The sequence below is a fragment of the Equus quagga genome, chromosome 12 (assembly GCF_021613505.1).
Source record: "Equus quagga isolate Etosha38 chromosome 12, UCLA_HA_Equagga_1.0, whole genome shotgun sequence".
Classification (NCBI taxonomy): domain Eukaryota; kingdom Metazoa; phylum Chordata; class Mammalia; order Perissodactyla; family Equidae; genus Equus; species Equus quagga.
In genome coordinates, this window is record NC_060278.1 from 63,204,908 (window position 1) to 63,232,448 (window position 27,541).

A 27,541-nucleotide genomic window follows, 5' to 3' on the forward strand; every position below is an offset into this window, starting at 1 on the left:
TGGGGACACCGCCTTGCCCTGCTTGGGCTCTCACGGCCCATGCCAGGCCTCCCACTGTGGGGACACTGTCTTGCCCTTCGACTCTGACACCCTACTCCATGCTACTGCCCTCTTCCTTCCCCCAGCGTGGGCTCTCTCTTACCTTGCTCAGACTGACTCCCTGGTCTGGGCCACTGGGGTTCCCCTACCCTCTGCACACAGCTACCCTGCTCGGCCCCACAAGCTGCTGCTTGACTAAATTGTTGGGAGGGGAGTGATGTGGTACAGAGAATGTTCTGAGAAGGTACATGCAGCTGCAGTGTGGAGAGCAGCCTGTCAGGCTCCACTGGTGTGGGACCCTGGTGTGGAGGTGGGTGCAGTGGTCAGGAGAGATGGTGGGACAGAGCCCAGGGTGGGGGTGGTCCATACATAGATGACAAGACCCCATGGTGCCCGGCTTGCGGGGCTTGAAGAGACAGGAGTCAAGTGTGAGGGCTGCATTGCAGCTGCTAGAGTCAAGCGTGGGCCCTTTCTCCTAAGCTGGGGAATCTCTTGGATTTAGAGACTGTTAGAAAGCCTGTGGAGGAGGGTCTCAGGCACTGGGGTCAGAAATAGAGGGGGGATTTGAGAGCTTTCTGGGAAGGTGACTAGTTAAACAAAAGATAGGGGATGAGATCTCCTAGGGATCAGAGAGAGAGAGCAGAGAGGGGAGGACCTAGGACTGAAGGGAGGTGGCATTTCACGGGTCATGGGAAGCCTTATGGGATATTTTGAGCTATAATGCAACTTTGATCCATTGCTGTAGAACTTTCTAGAACACAGTTAAATTTTTCATTTGGTCATTTCTGGTGACTAGGAGACATTATTCACTGGACATTTGCAGTTGTTTGGCTATTTTCCCTTATGGTAAAAAGTAGAAATCTGCCTATTAATTTTCATTCGTTGGTCTTATGCAGTGGTGTACTTTGTCATCATTTCCTACCTGGTATCCTACCCTGCCAGAAATTGCGTATCTCACCATCTGGTTTCTGTGCTTAAAACCCTTCACTAGCCCTGTTTGCCCCTTGTCTGGCTGAGTCGGCTCAGCATGGAGGTGTTCCCTCCATCTCTAGCTGCTTCAAGGAGAGCCGCCATGTCTCATGGGGTGGGGATGTCTTCATTTAACCTCCCTGGGTTTTTTTTCTTTAATGTGGACCACTCTCAAATCTCCATCATTTGTTCCTTGCACATTTGAAATATTTTAAACCTAATCAGAGGGCTTGGCATTTGTTCAGGTTAGGCTGTGCTGGTTTTAACCTAGCATTCTGGGCTTGATGTCACTCTAGGCCTTGCCTTCAGTGCTGTGCCTTCCTCACTTGTGATTTGTGCTTCAGCTAGGTCATCCAGAGAGGTGCCTGTGTTGCAGGTCGGGGGGGCGTTGTCACAAGGACTGTTAGGTAGCTGCTGTCCTTGTGCTGGACTAGCCTTGCCTCTTTGGGTGCAAGTGACAGGAGGCTCCCTGGCCTGGTTTACATGGGTGGGGGTGGGGAGGCCTGCTGTGGGGCAGGCCCTGTGTACTGGGAGCGGAGAGCTGGTTTAACCTGACTCTGCCCTGTGTGGCTTCCCTGTCACTGGAGGAGCTGGGCCCTTACTAAGTGATGAAGGGCTGTGGGGTCTTTAAAAATAAAAGTCAACTGAGTAAATGTCAAAGAGCTTATTGACTTTGTTCAGTGACTCATGAATTGGGCAGCATCCAATCCAGCAGATAGAAAGGAGCTGTGAAGAGCCCTACAAGGCGAAAGGCTTTATAGGCAGAAGGGAGCAGGAACGAGGAAGTTAGTCCAGGCGAAAAAGAGGGTTGGAGATTGCAGGTCCTTCTCCTTTAGGGGCTGGCAGAGGTCTCAGGCAGGTCACCTGTCTAACGCTGATCAAGCAGCTCCTGACTGACTGGTTTAAGATTCCATTTTGGGAGAGCCAGAACTGTAGTTCAGACTTGGTTTGGTGACGTGGGGCTTAGCGTAAGCGATTCCTTTTTGGGCCTGTTGTCTTGTTTTTAATAGGTTGGATCTGCTCACAGCATTCTCTTAGTCACGAGGTAAATTCTTCTTGCACTGTGCTTGCCTTCCAGCTGTTTAGTCAGGAGACAGTGATGAAGTTTGTGCCGCGGTACAGCCTCGTCCTAGAACTCAGCGACAGCGGGGCCTTTCGGAGAAGCCTGCATGACCCCGACGGGCAGGTGGTTTCCTACCTCAGCGAAGTGCACGAGCAGGACGGGCACCTGTACCTGGGCTCCTTCAGGTCCCCCTTCCTCTGCAGACTCAGTCTCCAGTCTGTATAGCAGCCCTAGCTGCAGCTGTGCCTGCTGCACAGGGGGCACCACACCTGGTCCAGGAGGCACCATGGACACTGCCCTGTCCTCCTGCTCCTGCCGGTCCTGGAAGTATGTGATGTCACAGATGTGTGGGCCCCGGCAGGACGCCCCTCACCTGGGTGTCACTTTGCTTTTAGGGCAGCATAACATCTGCCTAGGAAAGATAAGTCCATGTAAAGCCATGTTCTCTTAAACTTTCTAAGTAGAGCAATTCTCTAGGACTTAGGAGACTTCATGCCCTTTAACGGGCCTCAGGGTTTGGGGATCGAGTAGTAGGTGCACTGTCCAGGGATCTTGTTTCTGCTATTGCCTCTGTCCTGCCAGCTTCATGTCTTGACTATAAAATGGGGGGAAACCTTTCTTTGGGGGAGGGACATGGGAAGGACGAGGAGAGCTCAGTGCAGAAGTGCGTTGAGGCCAGTGGGTGGAGCTGCGCAGGTGAAGACCTTGGGACCGTATTCTCTAGAGTTGCACAGGTCAGGCCACAGCCCTTGGTGCCTGGGCCCGCCCTTCCATAGCTCCCACCCCCCAACCTCCCTCCCTACCAGAGGGCTTTCAAGACTCCCCAGTCTCCATCAACTTTTAAAGGCAAGGACCTCAGTAATTGCACAGGAAGAGCATGTCGATTCTGAGGACTCACTGGGTTTCTCTCTGTGCACAACCCACCACACGCATCGATGGGTCCAGTGGCTGGGCACCGCAGGGGTGCGTTTAGGAAGTCCTGTTTACACACCCTTGTTCCTCACATCTCGATCCAGAGATGTGAATAGTGTACGTGTTAATGTCATCTTTGCTCGACTGTCACAAGCCTGAAGTTGCTGTGTATCCTGACGAGTATGTCTACACACTGTCCTAATTTTGTCAGGGAGACCCATGTAATAATGATGATTAAATTGATTTTTCTGCTGATTAACCTTTTTTGATGGTGTTGCTTGGGAGGTGTTCTCTACTGTAATATAATTATTTTAACAGTGACTGAAATTTGATTCCATCAAGTGTTGACCCGGGGATTGTTTTGGTGGGGATCTTGTTTTAGGGAGGAGCAGTTCCTCTCATTTGCTCAGGTCCCTCCCCTGACCCCTCCCCTGCATGCCTTCCACTGTGTGCCTCCCCTTTGCGCGCCTCCACACTGTGTGTCTCCCAGCGCTGAATCACTTGGGCAGAGTGATACACGCCGCTCTCCTGTTTTCCAACCTACAAAATGGGGCTAATATTGCTTCCTTTCTTTCCTGGGTGTCTATGAGAATGCACAAGAGATTGTGTCTGGAATTGTTTTTAACAACTTGACAAAGACAATTTTTTAAATTGGTAATGATATTAAAATTCAAAGAGGATTGACAGCCTTGGTAAAATCTGAACCATTTGTGACTTGTTGCACTGGCTGGCCGGCCGCAACCCCTTTGCTCCCTTTCCCAGCAGCAGGCACCCCGACATGTGTGGCTCCGGCCTCATTTTAGGGGAGGAGTCAGGATCTGATGGCTACTCAGGACTGGCTTTGTGTGCAGCAGGCAAACCAGAGTTACATGGGCTTCTGTCTAGTTGATGCAACTTGTGTTGTCTCAGATGAATGACTTAATATTGTTTACATGACTTTATAGGAAAGAAATTGAGTCGTGATTATTAAATACTTTTTAATAGATAATGGTGCACCCCATATATTGAGTATACAGGAATAATAAGGTAAAACCTGGTCATTCTGCTGTAAAAAGTAATTTAAATGTGCTGAGCCTGTATAAGTTGACTTCTTGATTCAGAACAGAGGGCTTTGCTTTTAGTGCTTAATTTTTACCGATGCAAAGAAGCTGGTAGATTGCTTTTCACAGTTTTCAACAAAGGAGTCTTGATTTTGACTCGGATGTTGACTTTCTGTCTCAAAGTCATTTCCTGTGGTAATTTGCCATGGTGAGGTACAAAATATAGCCTCATTAGGTTTAAATGTGTCATATGCCTTTGTTGTAGACATAAAACAGATTTGCTCTAATGTGAATTACTAACATGCTTTTAAAATTAAATCAAGTGATTCATTCATTGTGTGCTTCTTTATTATTACATAAACCCCATCAGAATTCAGTTATTGCCTTTTATAAGACAGAGGTCCCATTTTAAGATTTTTATCATCAACATACACCTGCAGAGAGGTCTATAGTTTTGAAAGTTTTTCATGTACAGTGACCTTTTAATGATGCAAGGGGATATGGCGTCGTTTTACACATGGGAACTGAGGCTAGGGGGAAGTGACTTGGCCAGAGTCACAGCTGATCCAGAGCCCATGCTGTGACTGCAGAATCTGCTGGGGAGGTTGGGACACGAGGAGGGGGCAGGCTGGCGTTCCCAGGACCTGACTCTGTGGTGGCCCCTGCCCAGCCCAGGGGTTAGACCTTGGCTGGACATCAGAGTCCTCTAGGATGCCCAGGTGTCTGGAGTGGCCTGGGCATCAGCGTGGTTTACAGCTTCACAGGGGGCACCTGTGGGCTGGTGGGACATTCATCACAGCCTGGGCCCATAGCAGCCTAGAAGGGGCTAGGCTGGGCAGGCGTCAGGAGCAGGGGGCAGTAGAGCTGATCCCTGAGAGTGTGCGTATAGCTGGTGAGCAGGTGTGGAGGGCCATGGCTGGGGGGAAGTTCTCAAACACTAGGGCAGGACTGGCTGTTAGAATTTTAACTGATTTTGGTTAGTTGGAGATCTTGAACAAAAGTGTTTCTTTTTGGTCATAGTTCTGGTATATCTTAGAATCCTGGGTACTTAACTTTACATTTTCTCAGTGACAAAGACATTAGATGATGGCACAGCTTCCCTCTGTCAGAATCATTCCTTCTGAGTATGAGTAAAGCTGGTCAGTTTTCAAAAACAGGTAAAATTGCGAGCCAGCCCTGATGGCCTAGTGGTTAAAGTTCGGCGCTCTCACAGCATGGTGGCCCAGGTTCCTTTCCCGGTCGTGGAACCACACCACCCGTCTGTGAGTTGCCATGCTGTGGCGGCAGCTGACATAGACCTAGGAGGATTTACAACTAGAATATACAACCATGCACTGGGGCTTTGGGGAGAACAAAACAAAACAGGTAAAATTGGTTAGGTATAACGGGACTTAGGTCATCGCTGATTGACATCCGTTATCTGAGGTGAATTACTCCATCTCCACGTGGGTGTTTTGTCTCTTCCATTTGGACCTACCGCCTGGCTTTCTGGCTTTTCGCTCTCAGGTGGGCCTTGGGGTGCCGAGTCTGGAGAGAACAGTCTTCACGGCGGTCAAAGTCACGTTGATGTGACAAGCTGATGGAGTTGGCCAGTCAAGTGGGCGCTGTGCCACGGAGCCCGCTCTCCGGTCAGCTGAAACAAATGTCCGTGGTAGTTTGGTTGGTAGATACGTCTCTGCAGAGGGCAAAGGTATGCCAGCTGCAGGCTTCCAAAAATCAGGGGAGCCCCACACCGGCTCACTGGCCGGCCCCTTTCCTCCTGGTGTCACTAGCTGGAGTTGAGGACAAGCCTTTTCTTCTGTGAGGTATAACCCATAAAACAGACCGGGAATAATAAGATGATGACTGGGTTATAAAGTAGAGCTCCCGTGAGGGCCCCACGTAGTTTGCAGGAGCCTGAGGTTGGGGGCCACACGGCCAGCTGGCATCTGCAGTGGCTAGTTTGCCTTAGTTAGAAGACTTCTCTTTGTTTACTGTATAGGAAGGGATAAAGGCCTGGCCCCAAATGATGTTTTGAAAATTGTGGCTATCGGTAGGTATTGAAACCTGAGAGTTCTGAGATGAAGATTTGAGGCTTCCTCTTTCCTTCCTCCTGGAGGGAAGGTTAGCCCTGGCTCCCGGCTGGGCAAAGGGGAAGTTCAAATGCAGCTCTCCGCACACCTGCCTGAGCTTTCATTCTCGTTTCTGACCTCTGCCTGTGAGGCCAGGGTCGGGGTGGAGCCTGGAGGCCCAAGTATTTCATAAACGGGGGTGATTGGAGCTCAGGGCGTGGGGGCCTCCCCTTCTCTTGCTGCATCATCTTGCGTAAGTCACGCAGACCCCATGCAGCTGTGTCCAAGGCCCGGTCCAGCTCGGAAGCTCTGTCCCTCCAGGTGTGCCTGCCATCTTGTTAATGTAGGGGGTCAGCAGTGCTGAGGGAACTCGTTTATGGTTATGAAAAGATTGCCTTTAGGGGCCTTCAGAACCAGCGAATAAATTAAATGTCTTGTGGCATAGTTGCCACCGCTGTCACTGAATTAAATGTCCAGAAGGAGGCAAGTCAAGGCAGCAAAAGTGAATGAGGGTTTGGAATCACAGTTACTCTCATTACGGAAGGACGCCAATGGTAATTCATTTTGGTTGTTTACATTGACTAAGTTTATGACAGCATGCTAAATTGCCTTACATATTTAATGCAGATTTTCTGTTTCCTGTGAATTATTGGGTCCATATTTTTTAAAGGCGACAACATATTTTGTACTAATCCATAGTCTGAAGAGGACCTGGAGAGGAATGACAAATAGAAATGGCAAGCAATAGGATATATTGGAGTATATGAGGAAGCCATTTGGTATAGATCTAATTCGGCCTGTTTTTCCAAAAGGACCTGATGTGGCCGTTGAACATGCATTGTGTATCTGCTTTAAACATTTCCTGTGACAAGAACAAATGCCCTTAAGATAAAGGTGCAACTCCCCCTTTCCACATTGGCATTTCATTAAGGATAAGCATCTCTCCTTAGACTAGGAACTGATTGCTGGGCTCACCTGTGACTGCCCAGCTCAAGACAACAGACTTGCCTCCTGCTGTGTCCATCAATCGCTGTGCCCTGTCGACAGGGCAATCTTGTGACTCTTGTAAGAGGGACGTTTCAGTCATATGTGAAACATCCTCTTTAAGGGTATATAACCACCCTGTACGCCCCACTTCTTTGGAGTGCTCCGTTCCTTTGTGGAAGGACTCTCCCAGGCTATATGATCCTCACATTTCAGCTCAGAATAAACTCACCCCAATTTTGATTTATAGATTGGTTGTGGATTATTTGCGTCCCAAGAAGAAGCGAAAAGCGAGTGTCCCTTGGGTTTGCACTGGGCTTACTGGTGCAGTGTGTCTGGGCTCATCTCTGAGTGAAGCCTCAGGGACTCTGGCCATGGCAAACTCCTGGGCTTCTCCTCTGTGGTCCAGCCTTGCACTGCTTCCAAACAAGTGCAGACACTGTCTCCCAGGGACCCCTGTGCCTTCAGGCTCACAGTCTCTTCTTTCTCCGGCATTCCCAGCACAGGATGTCCATCCCTAACCTTGTTCTCCCTTCCTGGTGGGGCTGTGGGGGGTACTTCCTCTCCTGATGGGGCTGTGGGAGGTGCTTCCTCTCCTGGGTGGGTCTGTGGGAGGTGCTGCTTCCTCTCCTGGTGGGGCTGTGGGGGTGCTCCCTCTCCTGGTGGGGCTGTGGGGGGTGCTACCTCTCCTGGTGGGGCTGAGGGGTGCTCCCTCTCCTGGTGGGGCTGTGGGGGGTGCTCCCTCTCCTGGATGGGGCTGTGGGGGGTGCTCCCTCTCCTGGTGGGCCTGTGGTGGGTGCTTCCTCTCCTAGTGGGGCTGTGGGGGGTGCTCCCTCTGCTGGCTGGGTTTTGGGGGCATGCTCCGTCTCCTGGGTGGGGCTGTGGGCAGTGGTCCCAGCACTCTGTCCTATCCCACCTGCCCATATGCTGAGCCTCTGAGGCAGCAGAGAGAACTTGGGTGGATGGCCCCCAATCAGAAGAAGGCACAGCTGGAGGGTGAGTGCCCCCTGAGGTGGAGTGATGCTGGCCCTGCCGGCTCATGACGTGGAGACAGGCTGGCCTGTTTCTGGCTGCCTTGGTCTCCAGTACATTTTAGCCAGCAGCTAATGGCTGGAAAGCCTCCTGGGGCATTATGGAAGTGACTTAGACTCGCCAGAGCACCAGGGAGGTGGACTCCTCACAATGCTCACCTCACCCCCTGACTCCCCTTTAACAAGTACAGCCACAGCCACTGCTTTGAGATGGCCAGTTCTTTATTCGTATTTATTCATAGCTCTATTCATCCACGAAAGGTCAAGATGCTCTACAGCAGACGTGGTCCCCTGCCCAGGGCTGGAATGATTCCCACTAAGGACGGATCTCTGGGCTTTCATCAACGAGCCTGGCACCATGGAGTAATCGAGGCGGGGGCTCCCTCAGGGGGTGAGAACCTGAATAATTCCCATCGGAGGACTCAGTCCTGTATGTTCAGACCCTGAATCAGGTGTACAGCATCGATGAAATTAATTAAGTTTAGAAGAAAATGCGATTTAATCTAGCCATGGGGCAGTGTCTTCCATCCCAGCTACTCTGCAGTGAACCCCTGGCACTTCCATTCTGCTCACTTGTGAGATACTATTTCTGAAGTCCCAGAGGGCCTGTGCCAGCCGGAGTGGAGCTGTGACTGAGGGCAATAAAGAGCACAGGTGTCTCGCGATTGTCCCAGCAGCAGTCTGGCTGAGAGGAAGTCAGTGACAAAGGAGAACGGGCACCTCGAGCCTCTGGAGCCAAGGGATGACCCAGACTTCAGAGTAGCAGCTGAGAGTCTGAAACAAAGAAGGGCACCTAAGCGCCATCCTGCCTGCCACAGCAGCCGCCCCCCACCCCAGGCTCTCCTCCCGATGCTGCCCCTCCCCCACCGAGGCTGGTCCCCCTGCTCCAGCCCCAGGCCATCCTCCTGATGCACTCTGCAGTCAGTTTCCAGGGCGCTGCCTGTGGGGCATGGGTGTGTGTGTGTGTGTGTGCATGCGTGCATGCACATGTGTGCATGTGCGGGTGTGCATGCATTTTCTTTACTGAGGAATTCTCTTCCTGCCCTGAGTTTTTATTTTGAAAAATTTCAAACCTACAGAAAAGCTGAAAGAATAATTCAAGAATATATATACTTTTTGCCTATATTTATGAATTATTAAATTTTGCCACATTTACTTCTCTCCCTGCATGTATGTGTATGTGTGTATATATATATACGTGTTTGATTTCTTATATATATATATATATATATATATATATATATATATACACGATTTCTTACATATGTAAGTTCTTTTTTGGCTCTAACCTCCCCCACCCCAAACCCATGGCATTTATTCCTTGGATATGAGCCTCTTGGAATGAGGGCGTAGGGTGGGTCATTCAAGGTGTTCTCTGGGGGAGACTCCCCTCCATCCCCCCATATCTGTGGGTGCTGCACGGGGGCTGGGAGGCCTGGCCCTCTCAGGAGTGAGATGTGGAACTGTGCTGGCAGAGAAGTGAGGACGGGGGTGCTTCCCAAAGCCCTGGAGAGTGGGTGGGCCCGGGAGGTGGCAGGCAGTCTGAGGAAGCCAGACTCCATTCCTTACCCGCTTTAAGGTGCTATTGGTCTGAAAGTCACAGTTGTCCAGACTGGGGTGCTTGGTTTTCTTGCAGATGGTTCTGCTGATTTCCAGGTTGAGCATGTACTTCAGGCCTTTCACTATCTAAAGAGAACCAAGGGCCGGGCCTGGGTTACTTGGTCCAGGATAGGAGGGATGGCAGTGCCTCCATCAGCAGGAGGTGGCATGAAGGCAGGTGGTAAAGATGCCCAGCTCTGTCCCCTGGAAAGGGAGTGAGTGGTGTAGAGGGAATGTCCGGAACTTAGCACAAGAGCTCTGGGAAGGAAGCCGTTGCTTGGAGCCCAGACCCCTCCCTGTCCCTTCCTTATTCATTCATCTTCTCATTCCTGCTCACGTGCCAGCTCTCTGTCCTGGGGATAAGACGTGGGCTGTGTGTCCTATCCTAGGACGTCTCCTTCCTGCCCAGAACTCTCCATCAGGAGGGACATCAGACTAGGGTTGTCTGGCCCCCAGCCAAAGGTGAGTCCTGCCCCTCCGTGCCCTATCAGCCACCTGTGGCCTGTGCTGACTGCCAGTCCCTGCCCTGGGTGGCAATATTGGGTTTTTTGTTGTTGTTTTTGTTTTTAGTTTCAAAATAGCCCTTCTCCATTTGGATGTGATACCAACCTGGGTCATTCTCCTCATTTGTGGTCTCAGAGGAGATGGAGAAAAATTTCTGTTTTTTGTCTCAGCCCCATCAAATACCAAGGGAAGGAAAGTTGTCCCCACACCACACTGAGGAACAACTTCCTGTCCCCCATCATAAAGGCCTTGGGCAGTCGGTTGGGCACAGAGCATCTTGCGCTTGCAGCCTTCCTGCAGGAGGGGGAGAGCCTGGGAGCAGAGGCCCCACCATCCTTGGGGCTGAGCCCTTGGTGTGATGATACTTTGGCTATTTCCATGGAAAGCCATAGAAGCCCGTCCCACATAGACTGTCTTTCTACAACACACTTTTGTAGTCGTAAAAATATACTGCTCTTAAATAGTTTATAATTGCCGAAAAGCATAAAGATTGTAACCATCACCTGTAATCCTGTGACCAGGGGTAACCCTTAGAATGTGTCAACGCCATTAGCCACCACAGCCTCTCCTCCTTCTGTGCTCCACTGCGCATCCATGGGAGTGTGTGGGTCCTGTCCAAGAAAGCCAGCCTCCACAGCAATGAACATGACATTTGCTGTTGAACGGCTGCACAGGTCCCTGGGTTTAGCAAATGGCAGATACCGCTGGGCAGCCACCTCCTGATAGCTTCTCCTCACTGTTCTGCATCCCGTGTCTTGCACTGACCCTGTGTTCTCAGGGCACAGAGGCAATAAGGCCTGTTCTGCCCTCCAGCATCCCCCGAGGAGGGAGAGTGCCAAGTCGTCTGTAAGAGGTCACTGAGAAGGCGTGAGGACTTCCACTGTGTGCAACCTTACAGGTGTGTCATTCTGGCTGGGCTGGAGCAGAATGATAAGTCCTGTGGGGCTGCAGGGTGGGTGAGGTGAGGCAGGCCGGGCAGCTCTGACAGGGGTGTGTGGGCCAGCTCCAGGGCCCAGCACCATCCTCTGGTTCCTGTGTGCTGGCTCCCTGATCCCTTCGGTAGCCTTCAGCCCCCACCTATAGTACCTCCTCAGTCCCACTCCTGTTGTGCTGTGGGCCATTGGCCTGGTGGCTCTGCCCATGAGAAGCGTGGTTTCAGTAAGAGGCTCCAGGCCTTTTTGCTCCTCTCTGGGTGACACTGGTTTTGGCTGCTCATGGGCTATTTGTGGCTTCTGCTGTCAGCCTCCTGGCCTGGGTCTGTATTCTAGATGGTCAGGACACTAGGTGGGTCAGCCCCTGGTAAGACAGGAGCCACTGCAGCCTGGCTTCCTAGGGGTGTCCCTGAGACGCTGGTGGCAAGAACTCAGACACTCACCTGGACCAGGGCTCTGCTGATGTGGGACTCCTTGAACAAGAAGATGTCGTTTGTGCAGTTGTTGAACCTTTCAACGCTGTGTCTCGCTGCTTTGAGGACTCCTGGGTTGTTGGTCTTTATTGTTTTTGGAGATCCTGGAATCACATCTGAGTTAAGGATCTGGGAACAAAAATCTGAGAGACAAACACAGAAATGGACAAGAACATTGCTGTTAGCCCTCGGTCCAGGTGTCACACCTCATGCCTTGGGCCTGGTGCTCAGTTCTCCTCCCTGCTCCCAGTGTGGCCATGGGCCCATCCAGCCCTGCCTATCCACCTGACCCTGTTCACCCACCCATCACCCCCCCCTACAGTACTTTTGTTGTGCATACCTATGGTTGCACATACTTAAAGCTGAGGACCAGGTGTGGTGGGTGGTACAATGATGGATAGACAAGATATAGTCTCTGTCCCCCCATCCCTGCCCACACAGCCCCTTTCAGGACCCAAGGTTATTGCCAATATGTGTTAAAGAAAACCTGAACACATCCCAGGCAGTGGAGCCTCTGGACAGGATGCAGCCTCAGGGCATTAGGAGAAGCCACCCCAGCTGGCCTTCAAGGCTGCCATCCCACCTGAACTCAGCTTGTCCCCAACTGGACCATGAGGAAGTGCCTGAAGGCCCGTCCTGCCTTCTTACTTCTAAGGAGGCTGCTGTTGTCCTCCATCTCAGTGACTCTTGTCAGAATCCACCCAGCTTCCAGGCTCTGGGTCAGCTCACCAGAGGGCCCCTGCTCCCCGAGGGCCCCTGCACCCTGGCAGCGCCATAGCACCTGATGCCCCTCGTGTGCTGCCTCCTGCTGTGCTGTTTGGGGTACAAGTCTGAAGATAGACGCCAGGCCCAGGTGACTTTATCTCACACAGCTCCACTATGCAGTGGGCACTTGGTAGAAAAGGGAGGGTTGCTCTTGGGAGCGACGTCAGTGACATGGTGGAGTGAGCTCACCCTGGACTCTCTCCCCTCCAAACTACAAGTAAAAGCACCAACTACTTTCCAACCAAAAAGAAAAAATCATAATAACAGCAATCGTCAGAGACCCACAGCAGCCAAACAATGGAGGGCAGAGAGGCTGGAGCCACCCTCAGAGGAGCTGGAACGGGGTAAGAGAGAACTTCACTCCCTGCCCTAGAGACTGGGATCGCTGCTGGGTGAGGGAAGGAGCAGGGGAGGGGCCACACGTCTGTGGCATCGTCCAGGACTCCCACAGACCCATGCAGTGGGAACCCTCTAACAAGGGAAAGCTTTCTGTGGGGGAGCCCCATCAAGCCAGTGCCCCGGGAGACCAGAAAGTGAGAGCTGCTGGGAATCCAGGTCTGTGCGCGAGAGAAAGTGCCCCTTCTCCCCCAACCCATGGTGCACACGGCCATAATGGCTGAAGGCAGAGGGCTCAGAACGCACAGCTCTTGACCACCATCTAGTGGTGACAGGCTGTAACTGCAACCAAATAATAGCATCATGCGCAAAAACCGCTCCTCTACCATCCAGCAATTAATAAAAGCTCCAGACCGGAAGGAAAACAATAAAAGCACAGAATTAAGTCCTGAGGATTTGGAAATAGGTAAACTAAGTGAAAATGAGTTCAGAGTAGCTATCATCAAAAAACTCAGTGAGGTAAAGGGAAATATGGAGAAACAAGTCAACGAGTTCTGGAGTTACTTCACAAAAGAGATTGAAACTATAAAGAAGAATCAATCAGAAATATTAGAGATGAAAAATACAATGGATCAGATAAAACAGAATACAGATTCCCTGAATGCCCGTGTAGACACCATAGAGGAGCAAATTATCATAATTGAAGATAGGCTGTATGGCTCCAGACAGAGGAAGAAAGAGAATTAAGAATTAAAAAAACTGAAGAAAATCTCCAAAAAACAGCAGACTCAATGAGAAAATCCAACTTAAGAATTATCGGAATCCCTGAGGGCGTGGAAAAGGAAAATGGAGCAGAAAGTGTGCTTAACGAAATTATAGAAGAGAACTTCCCAAATCTAGGGATTCAAAGAGAAATGTGTTTGGAGGAAGCTTTCAGATCTCCTAAATTTGTCAATGTAAAAAGACCTACTGCAAGGCATATAGTAGTAAAAATGGCAAAAATGAATGAGAAAGAAAGAATACTCAGGCCAGCAAGGCAGAAGAAAATAACTTATAAAGGAACTCCTATCAGACTTTCAGCAGATTTCTCCACAGAAACCTTACAAGCTAGGAGAGAATGGAATGATGTAGTCAAACGTTTAAAGGATAAAAATCTTCAGCCAAGAATCCTCTATCCAGCAAAAATATCCTTCAGATAGGAGGGAGAAATTAAATCTTTTCCAGACAAACAAAAGATAAGGGACTTTGCAGCCACAAGACCTCCACTACAAGAAATCCTCAGGAAGGGTCTCATACCTGAAAAAAGAAAAAAGGGAGAAAGGGGTCACAAAACACAGAGTAGGGAGACAGATAAAATCAGAATAGGATAACAAATATTCAACTATAGCGTTAGGATAAAGGGAAGTAAATAACCAAAGCAAAGACAATCTTATCACTCTAACCACAAACTCACAAAACAAGTTGGAATAAGAGATGAAAATAATATTTTAGGAGGGGACGAGGAAAGGGACTGAATCAGTCTAGGTAAGGAAGTAAGAGACCACCAGAAAATGGACTATGTTATACACGAGATTCTGAATACAAACTTCAGGGTAGCCACTAAACTAAAAACCAGAACAGAGACACAAAACCTAAATAAGGAAAAAGTCTAAGAAACCCAGCATAAGAAATTGCAGAAGTCAATGGGTAGGCTAAAACACACAGGATGAGAAACAAAGGAAACGCAGGAAAACCGGAAAACGAGTGACAGAATGACAGCATTAAGCCCTCATGCATCAATAATCACCCTCAATGTAAACAGATTGAACTCTCCAATAAAAAGACACAGAATGGCAAAATGGATTAAAGAACAAGATCTAACAATTTGTTGCCTCCAGGAAACACACCTCAGCTCCAAGGACAAACACAGGCTCAGAGTGAAGGGATGGAAGACAATATTCCAAGCTAATAACAAACAAAAGAAAGCAGGTGTCACAATACTTATATCAGACAAAACAGATTTCAAGATAAGGCAGGTAAAGAGAGACAAAGAGGGCCAATATATAATCATCAAAGGGACACCCTCAAGAATAAATAATGCTTATAAATATCTATGCACCCAACAAAGGAGCACCAAAGTTCATAAGGCAACTATTAACAAACCTAAAAGAAGATATCAAAAATAACACAATAATAGTATGGGACCTCAACACCCCACTCACATCAACAGACAGATCATCCAGACAGAAAATCAACACAGAAACAGTGGAGCTAAACAAAAAGCTAAAACAGTTGGACTTAATAGGCATATATAGAACACTTCATCCAAAAACAGGAGAATACACATTCTTCTCAAGCGCACATGGAACATTCTCAAGGATAGACCATATGTTGGGAAACAAGGCAAGCCTCTACAAATTTAAAAAAATTGAAATAATAACAAGTATCTTCTCCAATCATAATGCTATAAGGCTAGAAATTAATTACAAGAAAAAAGCTGAGAAAGGCACATGGATGTGGAGACTAAGCAATACGCTATTGAACAAGCAATGGATCATTGAAGAAATTAAAGAAGAAATCAAAAAATACCTGGAGACAAATGAAAATGATAACGTGCCATACCGACTCATATGGGATACAGCAAAAGCTGTATTAAGAGGAAAATTCATCGCAATACAGGCACATCTTAACAAACAAGAAAAATCCCAAATCAGCACTCTTAAACTACACCTAACTGAATTAGAGAAACAAGAACAAACAAAGCTCAAAGTCAGCAGAAGGAGAGAAATAATAAAAGTCAGAGCAGAAATAAATGCTATTGAAACAAAAAATGCAGTAGAAAGGATCAATGAAACAAAGAGCTGGTTCTTTGAGAAGATAAATAAAATTGACAAACCCCTAGCCAGACTTACAAAGAAAAAAAGAGAGAAAGCCCAAATAAACAAAATCAGAAATGAGCGAGGAGAAATAACAACAGACTCTGCAGAAATACAACGGATTATAAGAGAATACTACAAAAAAACTCTATGCCAACAAAATGGATAACCTAGAGGAAATGGATAAATTCTTGGACTCCTACAATCTCCCAAAGCTCACTCAAGAAGAAGCAGACAATTTGAACAGACCAATCACAAGGAAAGAGATTAAAATAGCCATCAAAATCATCCCAAAGAATAAAACCCCAGGACCAGATGGCTTTCCTGGGGAATTCTACCAAAGTTTCAGAGAGGATTTAATACCTATCCTTTTCAAGCTATTCCAAAAAATTAGGACGGATGGCACCCTTCCTAACACATTCTATGAGGCCAACATCACGCTGATACCAAAGCCTGACAAGGACAGCACGAAAAAGAGAACTACAGGCCCATATCACTGATGAACATAGATGCAAAAATTCTCAACAAAATTTTGGCAACCCGAATTCAGCAATTCATCAAAAGGATCATATATCATGATCAAGTGGGATTCATACCAGGGACACAGGGATGGTTCAACATCTGCAAATCAATCAACGTGATACACCACATCAACAAACTGAGGAATAAAAACCACATGATCATCTCAATAGATGCAGAGAAAGCATTTGATAAGATCCAATGGCCATTTATGATAAAAAACTCTGAACAAAATGGGCATAGAAGGGAACTACCTCAACATAATAAAGGCCATATACGACAGACCCACAGCCAACATCATACTCAGTGGGCAAAAACAGAGTGCCATCTCCCTGAAAACAGGAACAAGACAAGGATGCCCTCTATCACCACTCTTATTTAACATAGTACTGGAGGTTTTGGCCAGAGCAATTAGGCAAGAAAAAGGAATAAAAGGAATCTAAATATGGAGGTAAGAAGTGAAACTCTCGCTGTTTGCAGACGACATGATCTTATATATAGAAAACCTCAAAGAATCCATTGTATAACTTTTAGAAGTAATCAACAACTACAGCAAAGTTTCAGGGTATAAAATCAATTTACATAAATCAGTAGCATTTCTATACTCTAATAACGAACAGAAAAAGAACTCAGGAACACAATACCATTCACAATCACAATAAAAACAATAAAATACCTTGGGGTGAATATAACTAAGGAAGTGAAAGACATATACAATGAAAATTACAAGGCTTTTCTGAAAGAAATGAATGACGACATAAAGAGATGGAAAGACATTCCATATACATGGATTGGAAGAATAAACATAGTTAAAATGTCCGTTCTACCTAAAGCAATCTACAGATTCAGTGCCATCCCAATCAGAATCCAAATGACATTCTTTACAGATATAGAACAAAGAATCCTAAAATCCATATGGGGCAACAAAAGACCCCGAATTTCTAAAGCAATCCTGAGAAAAAAGACCAAAGCTGGAGGCATCATAATCCCTGACTTCAAAACATACTACAAAGCTACAGTAATCAAAACAGCATGGTACTGGTACAAAAACAGGTGCACAGATCAATGGAACAGAATTGAAAGCCCAGAAATAAAACCACACATCTATGGACAGCTAATCTTTGACAAGGGAGCTGAGGGCATACAATGGAGAAAAGAAAGTCTTTTCAAAAAATGGTGCTGGGAAAACTGGAAGGCCACATGTAAAAGAATGAAAATTGACCATTCTTTTTCACCATTCACCAAAATAAACTCAAGATGGATCAAAGGCCTAAAGATTAGATGTGAAACCATAAGGCTTCTAGAAGAAAATGTAGGCAGTACACTCTTTGACATCAGTATTAAAAGGATCTTTTTGGACACCATGTCTTCTCAGACAAGGGAAACAATAGAAAGAATAAACAAATGGGACTTCATCAGACAAAAGAGCTTCTTCAAGGCAAGGGAAAACAGGATTGAAACAAAAAAACAACCCACTAACTGGGAAAAAAATATTTGCAAGTCATACATCTGACAAGGCTTAATATCCATAATATATAAAGAACTCACACAACTCAACAACAAAAAATCAAACAACCCGACCCAAAAATGGGCAGGAGACATGAACAGACATTTCTCCAAAGAAGATATACAGATGGCCAATAGGCACATGAAAAGATGTTCATCATCGCTGATCATCAGGGAAATGCAAATCAAAACTACACTAAGATATCACTTTACACCCATTAGAATGATAAAAATAACTAAAGCTAATAGTAACAAATGTTGGAGAGGTCGTGGAGAAAAAGGAACCTTCATACACTGCTGGTGGGAATGCGAACTGGTGCAGCCACTATGGAAAACAGTATGGAGATTCCTCAAAAAATTAAAAATAGAACTACTATATGATCCAGCCATCCCACTACTGGGTATCTATCCAAAGAGCTTGAAGTCAGCAATTCCAAAAATCCCATGCACCCCAATGTTCATCACAGCATTATTTACAATAGCCAAGTCATGGAAGCAACCTAAGTGCCCATCAACAGATGATTGGATAAAGAAGATGTGGTATATATATACAATGGAATACTACTCAGCCATAAAAAAGAACTAAATCGTCCCATTTGCAACAACATGGATGGAGCTTGAGGGAATTATGTTAAGTGAAATAAGCCAGATAGAGAAGGACAATCTCTGTATGACTCCACTCATATGAAACATTTAAAAATGTAGACAAAGAGAACAGATTAGTGGCTACCAGGGGAAAGGGGGGGTAGGGGGTGGGCACAAAGGGTGAAGGGCTGCTCCTACAACACGACTAACAAACAATGATGTACAAATGAAATTTCACAAGATTGTAACCTATCATTAACTCCATAAAAATTAAATTAAAAAAAAGAAAAGAGAGGGTTGGCTGGACTTCCATTTTTCCATGCTCTTCCTTTTCCAAGGAGGCCCAAATTTGGATAAAAGATGGGGGAAGCAACATGAGGGGTTCCCCCCCAACAGTTGCATCTGACAGAGCCGAGCAGAACAGGGACCCCTTCCTCCTCCTCTGCCCTCCACGTCCTCCATTCCCAGCTCCCACAGAAGCAGAGCCCGGGCCGACCCCGAGACCCCTTGCTGAAGAAGAACCTGACTGTTCCGCCCAGCTTGCTCACAGGCACTTGCCAGGCCCTGTCCGAGTCCTCCTCATCCTGCAGGCTCTAGAATGCAGAGGCTCCATTCCATAAGTCAACAGGCAAGAGCATCAGAGCCGCAGGAGGCAGGGTAGGAGCTGCCCAGGGCTCCATCTGCACAGATCCTGATGGAGGGTCTGAGAGTGAGCGCTGGGCCACGGAGCAGAGGCGTCCGGGGGCTCAGGAGACCAGGGTCCTGACGGGCCCAGCTTGGGTGTTTGCTCATTCAAATATGCACTTTGGATTTTATTATAAAGAACATAGGATATAAAAAGCCCCCAGGATCTGTGTAGCAACAACTGAATGGTGGCCTTTTCTGACTGGTGGCTCATGAGTGACTGCACTTTAGGATTCTCTATGTTTCTCAATTTTTCTACCATGGCCATGGACTCCTTGTATGTTCAAGTAACAAAAAGTTTAAAGTTTTGGGGAAAATCTAAGTAAATTGGGGAGAGGAGGAGGGTTTTTGGGTTTGTAAGCTGCTTCCCTTTACTAAGAATTTCCCCTAGATTCTCCTGAAACGTGAGTGTGCCAGAGACGAGCCAGGGTTGAGCGGTCGCATGAGGCGGGCAGTGGCAAGTCTGCTATTTTATTACATTACGTAAGTTAAATGGAGGGTAAAGTTCAGCTCCTCAGCAGCACTCTAGCCTTTCTGGCGCAGATAGGGACGCTGCCTCATTGCAGAGGGTCCCACTGAACTGTGCCGCCCTGGAGAGTGCACGCTGCCTCCCTTGACCGTACCCCCAGGGGGCAGCTGCCGTGCAGGCATCCGAGTTCAGTGGGGAGGCTGGGCTTGGCTCGCCTACCCGTGGAGGTGCCGAAGCAGCAGGAAGTGGAAACTTGGGGTGTGTGGTAGCAGCAGCGCTAACCAGACAGGCTTCCGGGGGCTCAGAGGACGGAGAGCGAGGAGATCAGGGGTCCCCTCCCCCTCCTCACTGGCAGTGTCCACTGAGACTGGAGACCCAGGTATATTTGGGTTGTAACATGTGCTGTCTGAGAAGATAATGGTGGCAGGTGATTCGGGCTTTCTGGGGCCTGAGATACCAGCTGGTACCCCGGGATGTGAAGAAATCTAAGTGGTAGGCAGGAAAACAGCACTAACCCACAGAGCACGCAGCTTTAATAGAAGCATTATTCCCGGGGGGGCTGAACTGGGATGTCCCACTGGGGACAAGAAGTCCCTTCCTCATGGGGACTGACAGAAGGGACCTGAGAGGAATTAGGGGCTGGGAATTAGGGCTGGTGGGTTGGCTCGGCCGGGCACAGGAAGTCTGAACTGCAGGAGGATTGACGCCCAGCAGGATGGCGCTGTGTGTGCTGTGTGCCTGCTCTGGCCCGCTGGTCAGGGCTGACCCAAGAGCCCCAGGGGGTTGGGGTCTTAGGGGGAGAGAGGAGACATCTTTATAGGTGGGTGCAGGGTCTCTGAAACAGACTGTCCATATGGCCTCAGGGTGGGGTCAGTCTCTCGGGGAGGGGCCTGGGTGGGAATAGCTGCAGCAGAGGGTGAGAAGAAGGCCTGGCCAGGGCATCAGATCTTATCAGCTTAGAAAGTAGGGTCTCAGAGGAGGCCATTTCCACCCCCGTGGGAGGTCTTCCCTCCCTAGAACCTGGACGTCTGTCCCCCTGCCCCCCAAGTGCGAGAACCAGGATGGGAGGGCATCTGGCTGGCATGTCCACCGCACAGCCACCTACAGGTCTCCTCTCCCTGTGGGTGGTGCAGCGGAAAGCGTGCTGGGAGTCGGCAGAGTGGGCATGGTCCCGGTAAGTCCTGTGACCCTAGGGGGCATGCTGCCATCGGGGGAGGGCTGGCACCACCTGACCAACGGGACCACCTGGCAAACGGGTCTTCCCCAGCTGGTCCCCTGGGCCTGAGGGCGGAACGTCAGGACGAAGGTCATGGTTCCTTTGTGAGGCTCCCCATGCTTCAGCACCTGAAGAACCTGGCCCTCTGTCCCCCTGACAAGAGGACAGCGCTGGGGCCCTTCCCAACACACAGTTAAGGCTGTCTGCTGGTCTGCATCTGCCAGAAAGCCTGTCCTCACCAGCCCACTCTGGGATCTCCTTTGCAATAATCCAGCCCTCATTCGACATCCCCAGAGGAGTCGGGCTGAAGGCTTCGTTCAGGGTCTCTGAAGATGGAAACAAGGGAAAGCGCCAGCAGCCGGCTTGGTCGAGCTGAGTCAGCCCTGGAACCTGTGTTTCCCCAGGCTGCCCAGGTGGTTCTGCCCCAGGTGGTGCTGGGAGGTCTCCTGGTGCCAAGCACGCTGATGCTAATATCGGGGCGCGGGGGGTCCCAGGCTGCTCCTCTGGGACCAGCACTTATTGATGACAGGAGGTTGAGTGTGGATTTCAGTTTTAACAAACAACATTTTGGAAAACAGCTTGGTTACTGCCCATCAGTGCGGTCTAAACAGCTGAGGAGGAAGCCACCTTTGTGGACGGGATCGAGTCTTCAGCAGATCCGTGTCAGAGACTGGAGGCTCCCTTCCCGACCCCTGGGGACTAACGTGGCTAGTCTCCTCTTTGTTAAAAATTGTGTCTATTGCGGGGCTGGCCCCGTGGCCGAGTGGTTAAGTTCGCGCTCCGCTTCAGCGGCCCAGGGTTTGACCAGTTCAGATCCTGGGCGTGGACATGGCACCGCTCATCAGGCCACGCTGAGGCGGCGTCTCACATGCCACAACTAGAAGGACCCACAACTAAAAATGTACAACTAGGTACTGGGGGCTTTGGGGAGAAAAAGAAAGTAAATAAAAAAAGAAGATTGGCAACAGCTGTTAGCTCAGGTGCCAAACAAAAAAAAAATTGTATTTATTGCTTTTTCTGATTATAAGCTTACTTATTTTGGGTAGGAAATTTGGAAAATACAGGAGTATAACAAAAACATTAGAAATCCTTCTAAATATCTCAAAGGTAACCACTGTTTGTTTTTTTAAAAAGTATTAATTTAGTTTTACTTGAATTAAACAGAATTTAAAAAATGAAGTGAAACTGGGTTATGGGGAATCTCAGATGACTATCTCTTCCAAACATGTGATGTCAGTTCCTAAGCAATTTTGGTAAAGTTACAAAAAGGTTATGAAAAATACTGAAGTTGGTTTATTTTTATTTAACTATATGTTTCCTAAAATGTAGCCTTCATGTCAGTAAAACCTCATCAGCAGGTCTCTAAACAAACAAGGAAGGCTCCGTTTCTAATTTTCAAAAAGTATAAAGGTCAAACCTATTTTTAGGATGGTTCCTCAGGAGAAATCAACAGGGAAAGGCTGATGTGAAGAATAGCCATCCCAAAGGGGATGAGAACAAGTGACCAGGCAGCTGAGCACACAGCCGGGCCCTGCCCAGCCCCTCCCGCCCCTGCAGGGGCCTCGTGTCCTCTGGGGCCAGGATCTGGGGTTTGTGCCCACAGCTGAAGTCTGGGGCGGGGTGAGTGCAAGCTGTTCTCGGAAGCCCCCTCTGCTCCCGCTTCTTCTCATCCTCTGCAGGGGTGGCGTGTGTGTGCCCATCCTACAGGTGAGGAAACTGAGGCCTCAAAGGAGTGCAGGCGGGTATAAACTCAGGTTTGGCTAATTCCAAAGACTGCTCTTTGTCACTCATTTCAGAAGTGTCTGTTGGTAGGTGCTGTGGGCAGTCCGGGGGGGGAGGCCCACAGACCCCGCGGGCAGGTTCCAGGAGTGACGCCAACCGGCCTGCGCACAGGGAGCTGAGGGAGGGAGGCAGCTGGGCGGGGACACCAGTTACAAGGCGGTGGAGTCGAGCTAGGTGAGAAGTGAGAGCTGAGTGTGGAGGCAGAAGTGGCAGGACTCAGTGGGAGGCTGGGTGTGGGGGCGAGACAAGGGGGCTCTGTGACTCAGACTGGTGGCATGGTGACGCCTGGGTGACGTGAACTGAGGGCAATCAGTAGAGGAGCAGGTGTGTGAGAAGTAACAAAAACTGCACAGAGACGACGCCGGGTGGGGCCGGGCCAGGCAGGCTCAGAAAGAGGTGAACCATGGCCCATGAGCGGCACTCCCTCCCGCCCTGCCTGCCTCAGACCGGCCTCCCGGGAGAGCCCAGAGAGAAGACACCAGGGCGCTGAGCCCTCTGGAGGGAGGGAGCCACACACAGCCTGTCTACGGCCGCCTGGTGTGATGCCCTCTGGGAACAGAGAAGATGGAGGCGGGCAAGCCACCACATGGGTGGCCAGGATGGCTTGTGAGGAAGGAGAGAAGATGCAGGAATTCGCCCCCCACTGCAGACTGCCCCGGAGGCAGGACTGTCCACAAAGGACCCCCTTACTGCTCTTAGGGGAGAAACTGCTCTTTACTTGTCCTGACAGCCTGACTCAGATGGCAAGAGACCGGGCGTCAGGGGACTTGGAGGGACGATTGGATGACAGCCGCTGGGCACTGAGCAGGGTACGATCTGCCTGCCACCAAGGTGCCACCCCCAGGACGCACAGGTGTAGCTGTAGAGGGGAGCAGCACAGTGCAGAGCAAGATGCTGAAGGACTTGGAGGGAGCACCCCTGAGTTCCGGCGGGCAGACCCTTCCCTGGGGCCATGCACGCTGCTGTCCTCAGACAACAGGCCCGGCAGAGCGGGCACTAAGACCAAAAATGTAGCCGGGAATCAGCCACGGAAGGGCGTCGGCAGTTCCCCCCACCCTGCCGGAGAACAGCAGCAGACCTGCTGCAGGGACCAGGACGCCTGGGGATCCCCGGGGCTCCTCGGCTGCTCCGGGCCCTGCACAAGTGCATTCCCCGGACCATCCTTTTCTGTAGGATCTCCCCAGTCCTGTCAACATTCCACGATTCAGAGAAGTCGATGCTCCCAGCCTCTTCCTGGTGATCAGAATGGGGAGCAAAGCTTCAAGGAAACATTTTGATATCTCTCCCTTAAAAACGTAACTTTTCCATCTAATCACAAATGATTTCTACTCTTAACATCCTGTCCCATTCCTGTTCTACTTCCAGACCCCCTTCTTCAGAGCTGTAACACTGGCCCCTGGTTCCTGGGCCGGGCTCTGCGGCCCCCCTCCGAGGGCTCTGACCCACGTCCTCTCTTCCAGGCCCCACACGCTGCATGAAAACATCCACGAGTTTAAACCAAATCTGCAGGAACGGGCGGCTCTGGAGCGGGGACACAGGCAGCGGCCAGAGCGTTAGCTGCAGCAGCGGGTAACTGTTTCCATGCAGAGTTAAGAGAATTGAATCTGCCCTCCGTTTACCACCCAGCCTACAGGCAGCTGTTGAACAAGAGGTGGGACAATGACCTCCTGACAAAGAGCAGCTGGTACAGTAATCCGGTAGCCGATGTTTTTGGTAAACATCCCTTAATTTACTTTTCTGAGAAACCACGGCCACGCTGTCCCGAGCACGTCCTGTAGGAGGCGCCAGAACGTGGGACACAGCATGTGTCCGTGGACCGGAGCTGTGGGGAAGACCAGGCCCTCTAGACAGAGCTCCTGTGCTCCGGCCTGCCCCGCCGGGGAACTCCTGCATCTGGAATGGAAGGGGGGTGCGCTTCCCCCCACCTTCCTCTTTCAGGAGTGTTCTAGATGTGGCCCAGGAGGTGGAGGGAACCCCAGCTTGTGAAGCCATCCCGAGATGGGAGCCAGGGTAAGGGCCAAACACTGCCAGTCCCTGCTGGTGCCCCATCCCGTGGCACCTGGGGGCAGTTTCCTCTGAGAGTGGCACTTGAGCTTCCCCACCAGCGCTGGAGTCCTCTGAGCCCTTGTCGTGGGTGTGGGCGGGAGCTGCCACCTCTGGGAGGGCCCTGGCCCGGCTCCTGGGGCTCAGTCTGGAGGCTGTGCCTAAGGACCGGGCTGGCGGGTGGCAAGTACCAAGCCCAGAGGTCCACTGTCTGCCCACCCTGAGCCCTGTGCCCTTCTCATACAACACTAAAATTCAGTGAGTTGGTCGTTGCCATTAATTCTATGGGGCCACACCCACCCAGCTGTGTTCTGGGGGCTCAAGGAATGAGTTAGGCCCATCCTTTCGAGGGCACATGTGTCCGCCTAGCACAAACAGGAGGCTGGTTAGTCCTGGCCTTAACCCACTGGGACAGGCCCAGAGTCTGCATGCCAGCTCTGCCCCCCACAGGCTGTGCCGCTCAGCCTCCCTGAGCCTGCGTGTGCTCACGTGTAAAATGGGGACGACGGCGGCGACCTCACAGGCCAGTGGTGAAAAGGCAGGAGACAACACGCACGAACAGCAGTGTGATGATGACCAAATGTCCAATACACCATACGGCTACAGCGAGGGGCTCTCAGGGACGCCCCGCTGGAAAAAGGAAATCTCAAAGTGCAGAGGGTGGGTCAGCAGCCTGCACAGCAGACACAGCCTACAGCAGTTTGCAGGGCCCCTCCCAGGAGGCAGGGCGTGGACCCTCCCTTGCTGTGGGTGGTCTGGCGTGGCAGGCGCTCCTAGCTCTGGCTACTGGCAGCCCAGGTCCAGTGTCACCTTGCAAAAGGAAGAGTGGTGGCTGCTGGACCCCAGGCCCTGCCCAGGAGGTCCCTTAATGAGAAGATGGGACGCTGAAAGTTTGGCTCGGGGGGCGAGGGGGCAGAAAGTGACATGGCAGCCAGTGGGGCTTCCCAGGAGAAATGACAGTCGGGTTGAGAAAGAAGGGCTTTTCATTTTCAACTGAAGGCAAAGGGCTGAGGAAACCAATGTAGCAATTTCCTAAGTTCTGATGGGCTCAGGCAGAAGCTGCCTGGGGAGGGTCAGCACAGGTTAGCGTCTAGGTGTGGGGAGAAGCCAGATGCCTACATGGTGCCACCCTGGGGGGTTCCTGTCACGCCCCCCCCATGGGAAGGTTCTGGAATCTGTTCTCAGGAGGCGAGGGAGAGGCTGTGGGAGCCATGGCAGGGGCAGATTCCAGTCGGGCTGCGTCTTCGTCTGCCTGACCACTAGACAGAGGGTCCTCCGAGCCTGTCCTGCAGACGAGGCCCGAGGCCTCTCTGCCAAGCGGAGGAAGCCTCTGAAGGGATCTGTGTGGCACGGGCCAGGGGCGTGCAGCCAGGAGCCACCAGCACAGCAGAGACTCAGGAGCAGGGGTGGCCGGGAGGCTGCCAAGCACCCCAGGGCATGAGAGGGTGCTTCTGTGGGCCACTGCGGTCAAGCCTCTCTAGGGCCCAAGGGGGATGCGGTGATCTACCCATTTCATGGATGATGAGATGTCACCATCTCATCATGGTGGCTCCAGGCTCCACAGCTAGGTCTGGGGAGTCTGTGTGCCCCAAGGCCCTCTGCGCGTGAGCGTGGACTCTGGATCTTCCATGTGGGGCTCAGTGGCAGAGAGCAGGTGTGACAGGGGAGGGCCCGGCTGGTCCAGGAGACTGGGGCAGTGTCACCAAGAGGGGATGTGACCCCTTCCATGGACTGAAAGGTTCTGGAGCTGTCCCCTTGTCACTGGTCACCTTCCACCTGGTCACCTGTGACCAGGCTCCAGCCCTCTTCCCATGAGGGAGGAGGGCAGAAACCAGCCACTCCGGCACTGTCCTCACTCACTGGGCAGTGGGCCTGTGTCTTCAGCAGGTCACTTTAGCCCTCGGGCACCAGATTCCTCGTTGCTTGAATGAGGTGGCGAGGGGCCCCTCCAAGTCTCCACCAGCATCCATGGCCAATTCGGCCATGTGTGGGGGGCAGGCTCTCACTGGCTGTGTGACACCGGCAAGTCACCTAAGCTTGCTGTGCCTCAGTTTCCTGGCACACAGACAGGTCTCCCTTCCTTCCCTTCCCCCCCGGCGCTGGCCTGGCAGGAAGGGTGAAGGGGTCTGATCTTTAGGGTCCCTCAAGCCAAGTCTCAGGACAGCAGCCTGCAGGCAGGAGGGACGAGTTAGATAGAAGCCGCCTAACCGCCACTTCCCCGCGAGGGGCCGTGGGGGAGCCTCCCTGGGAGGGACTGTTCTCAGGTCACCGTGCAAACCCCGGGAGCGACGGGAAACAGAATGCCCGAATGTGTTGCCCTCGTCCCCAGGTGGCCCCCAGACCCCGGATGCCTGCTCCGGCAGAGGCAGCCACGGTAGGAAGAGGATCTCTGCCCTCCGCCGCCAGGCAGGTCAGCGACAGTGCCCAGGAGCAGCGGAGCCCCAAGTCTGGGGGGAGGTGCTGAGGAGAGACTCTTACCTCGGGACGGGTCCCCCGTGGTGCTCAAGATCAGGCTGCAGAGGGCGAGCGCCCCGGCCGGCCACATGGCTGCGTGAGGCCCCCAGAGCCTGCAGGGCGGGGGATGGCGGACCTGGGGCTCGGCATGGGATGGGGGGCGGGGGGTGGTTTCTTGCTGAATCATTTGACCAGAAGCTCTTCGCCTCCACATCTATGGGCCACAAAGTCAACCGCTTCCTTTATAAAAGTTTCCAAACAGCGATTATTTGCTGGGGGAGGAGGAAGAGAAGTAAGACCATGAACAAAACCCTGGGTGGCGCTCCACCCTTGAGACACACATGCAAGAGACCTTGCACTAAAATACTAGCAGAGATTTTCAGAAGCAGCATCACTTGGGTTTCCTTCTCAATACAGCATGCTTCTCAGGCCCAGGATTCGGCTCCCAGTGGCCGCGGGCGGGAGACTGTTTGCTGGGATGTGTGGGCATCTCCACCTGGGGAGTGGGTGGGGAAACTGGACACAGACTGCAGCTTCAGAGGGTGGACATCTGCTTGTCAGCCCAAACGCCCCCTTGGGGTGACTTCTGCACTGGAATCGAGTGAGAGCAGTGTCTGCTGACTAAGGGACTGATCCCCCTCCCATCTTAGGCTCAGAGCTGGCAAAAGAGAAGAAAGGCCAGGCCCTGGCCCAGGGCTCTGGGGCCCTGGCAGAGCGCTCTTGGACGTGC

General features: G+C 50.8%; 2 protein-coding genes across 3 annotated transcripts in view; one reads left to right on the plus strand and one right to left on the minus strand.

Annotated features, from left to right (window-relative positions):
• APMAP (adipocyte plasma membrane associated protein) overlaps nt 1–4,357 on the plus strand; it is a 30,244-nt gene extending 25,887 nt beyond the window's left edge. Inside the window, exon 9 of the mRNA XM_046679241.1 lies at nt 2,087–4,357. Within this exon, the coding sequence (XP_046535197.1) occupies nt 2,087–2,296 (210 nt within the window). The 3' untranslated portion in view covers nt 2,297–4,357. The remainder of the gene's footprint in view (nt 1–2,086) is intronic.
• Nucleotides 4,358–8,213: 3,856 nt separating this feature from the next.
• On the minus strand, nt 8,214–26,947 carry CST7 (cystatin F). Of its 2 annotated transcripts, none has more exons than XM_046679745.1 (4): nt 26,836–26,947; nt 11,568–11,701; nt 9,659–9,775; nt 8,214–8,863 (listed from the first exon to the last, which is right to left on the minus strand). In XM_046679745.1, the coding sequence occupies exons 1-4, from the start codon at nt 26,900–26,902 to the stop codon at nt 8,786–8,788; spliced, it is 396 nt and encodes a 131-aa protein (XP_046535701.1). In that variant the 5' UTR covers nt 26,903–26,947; the 3' UTR covers nt 8,214–8,785. The 2 variants fall into 2 exon arrangements, with proteins under 2 accessions (XP_046535701.1, XP_046535700.1); XM_046679744.1 differs by having other exon boundaries at nt 11,568–11,740; nt 26,836–26,946.
• Nucleotides 26,948–27,541: the final 594 nt, after the last annotated feature.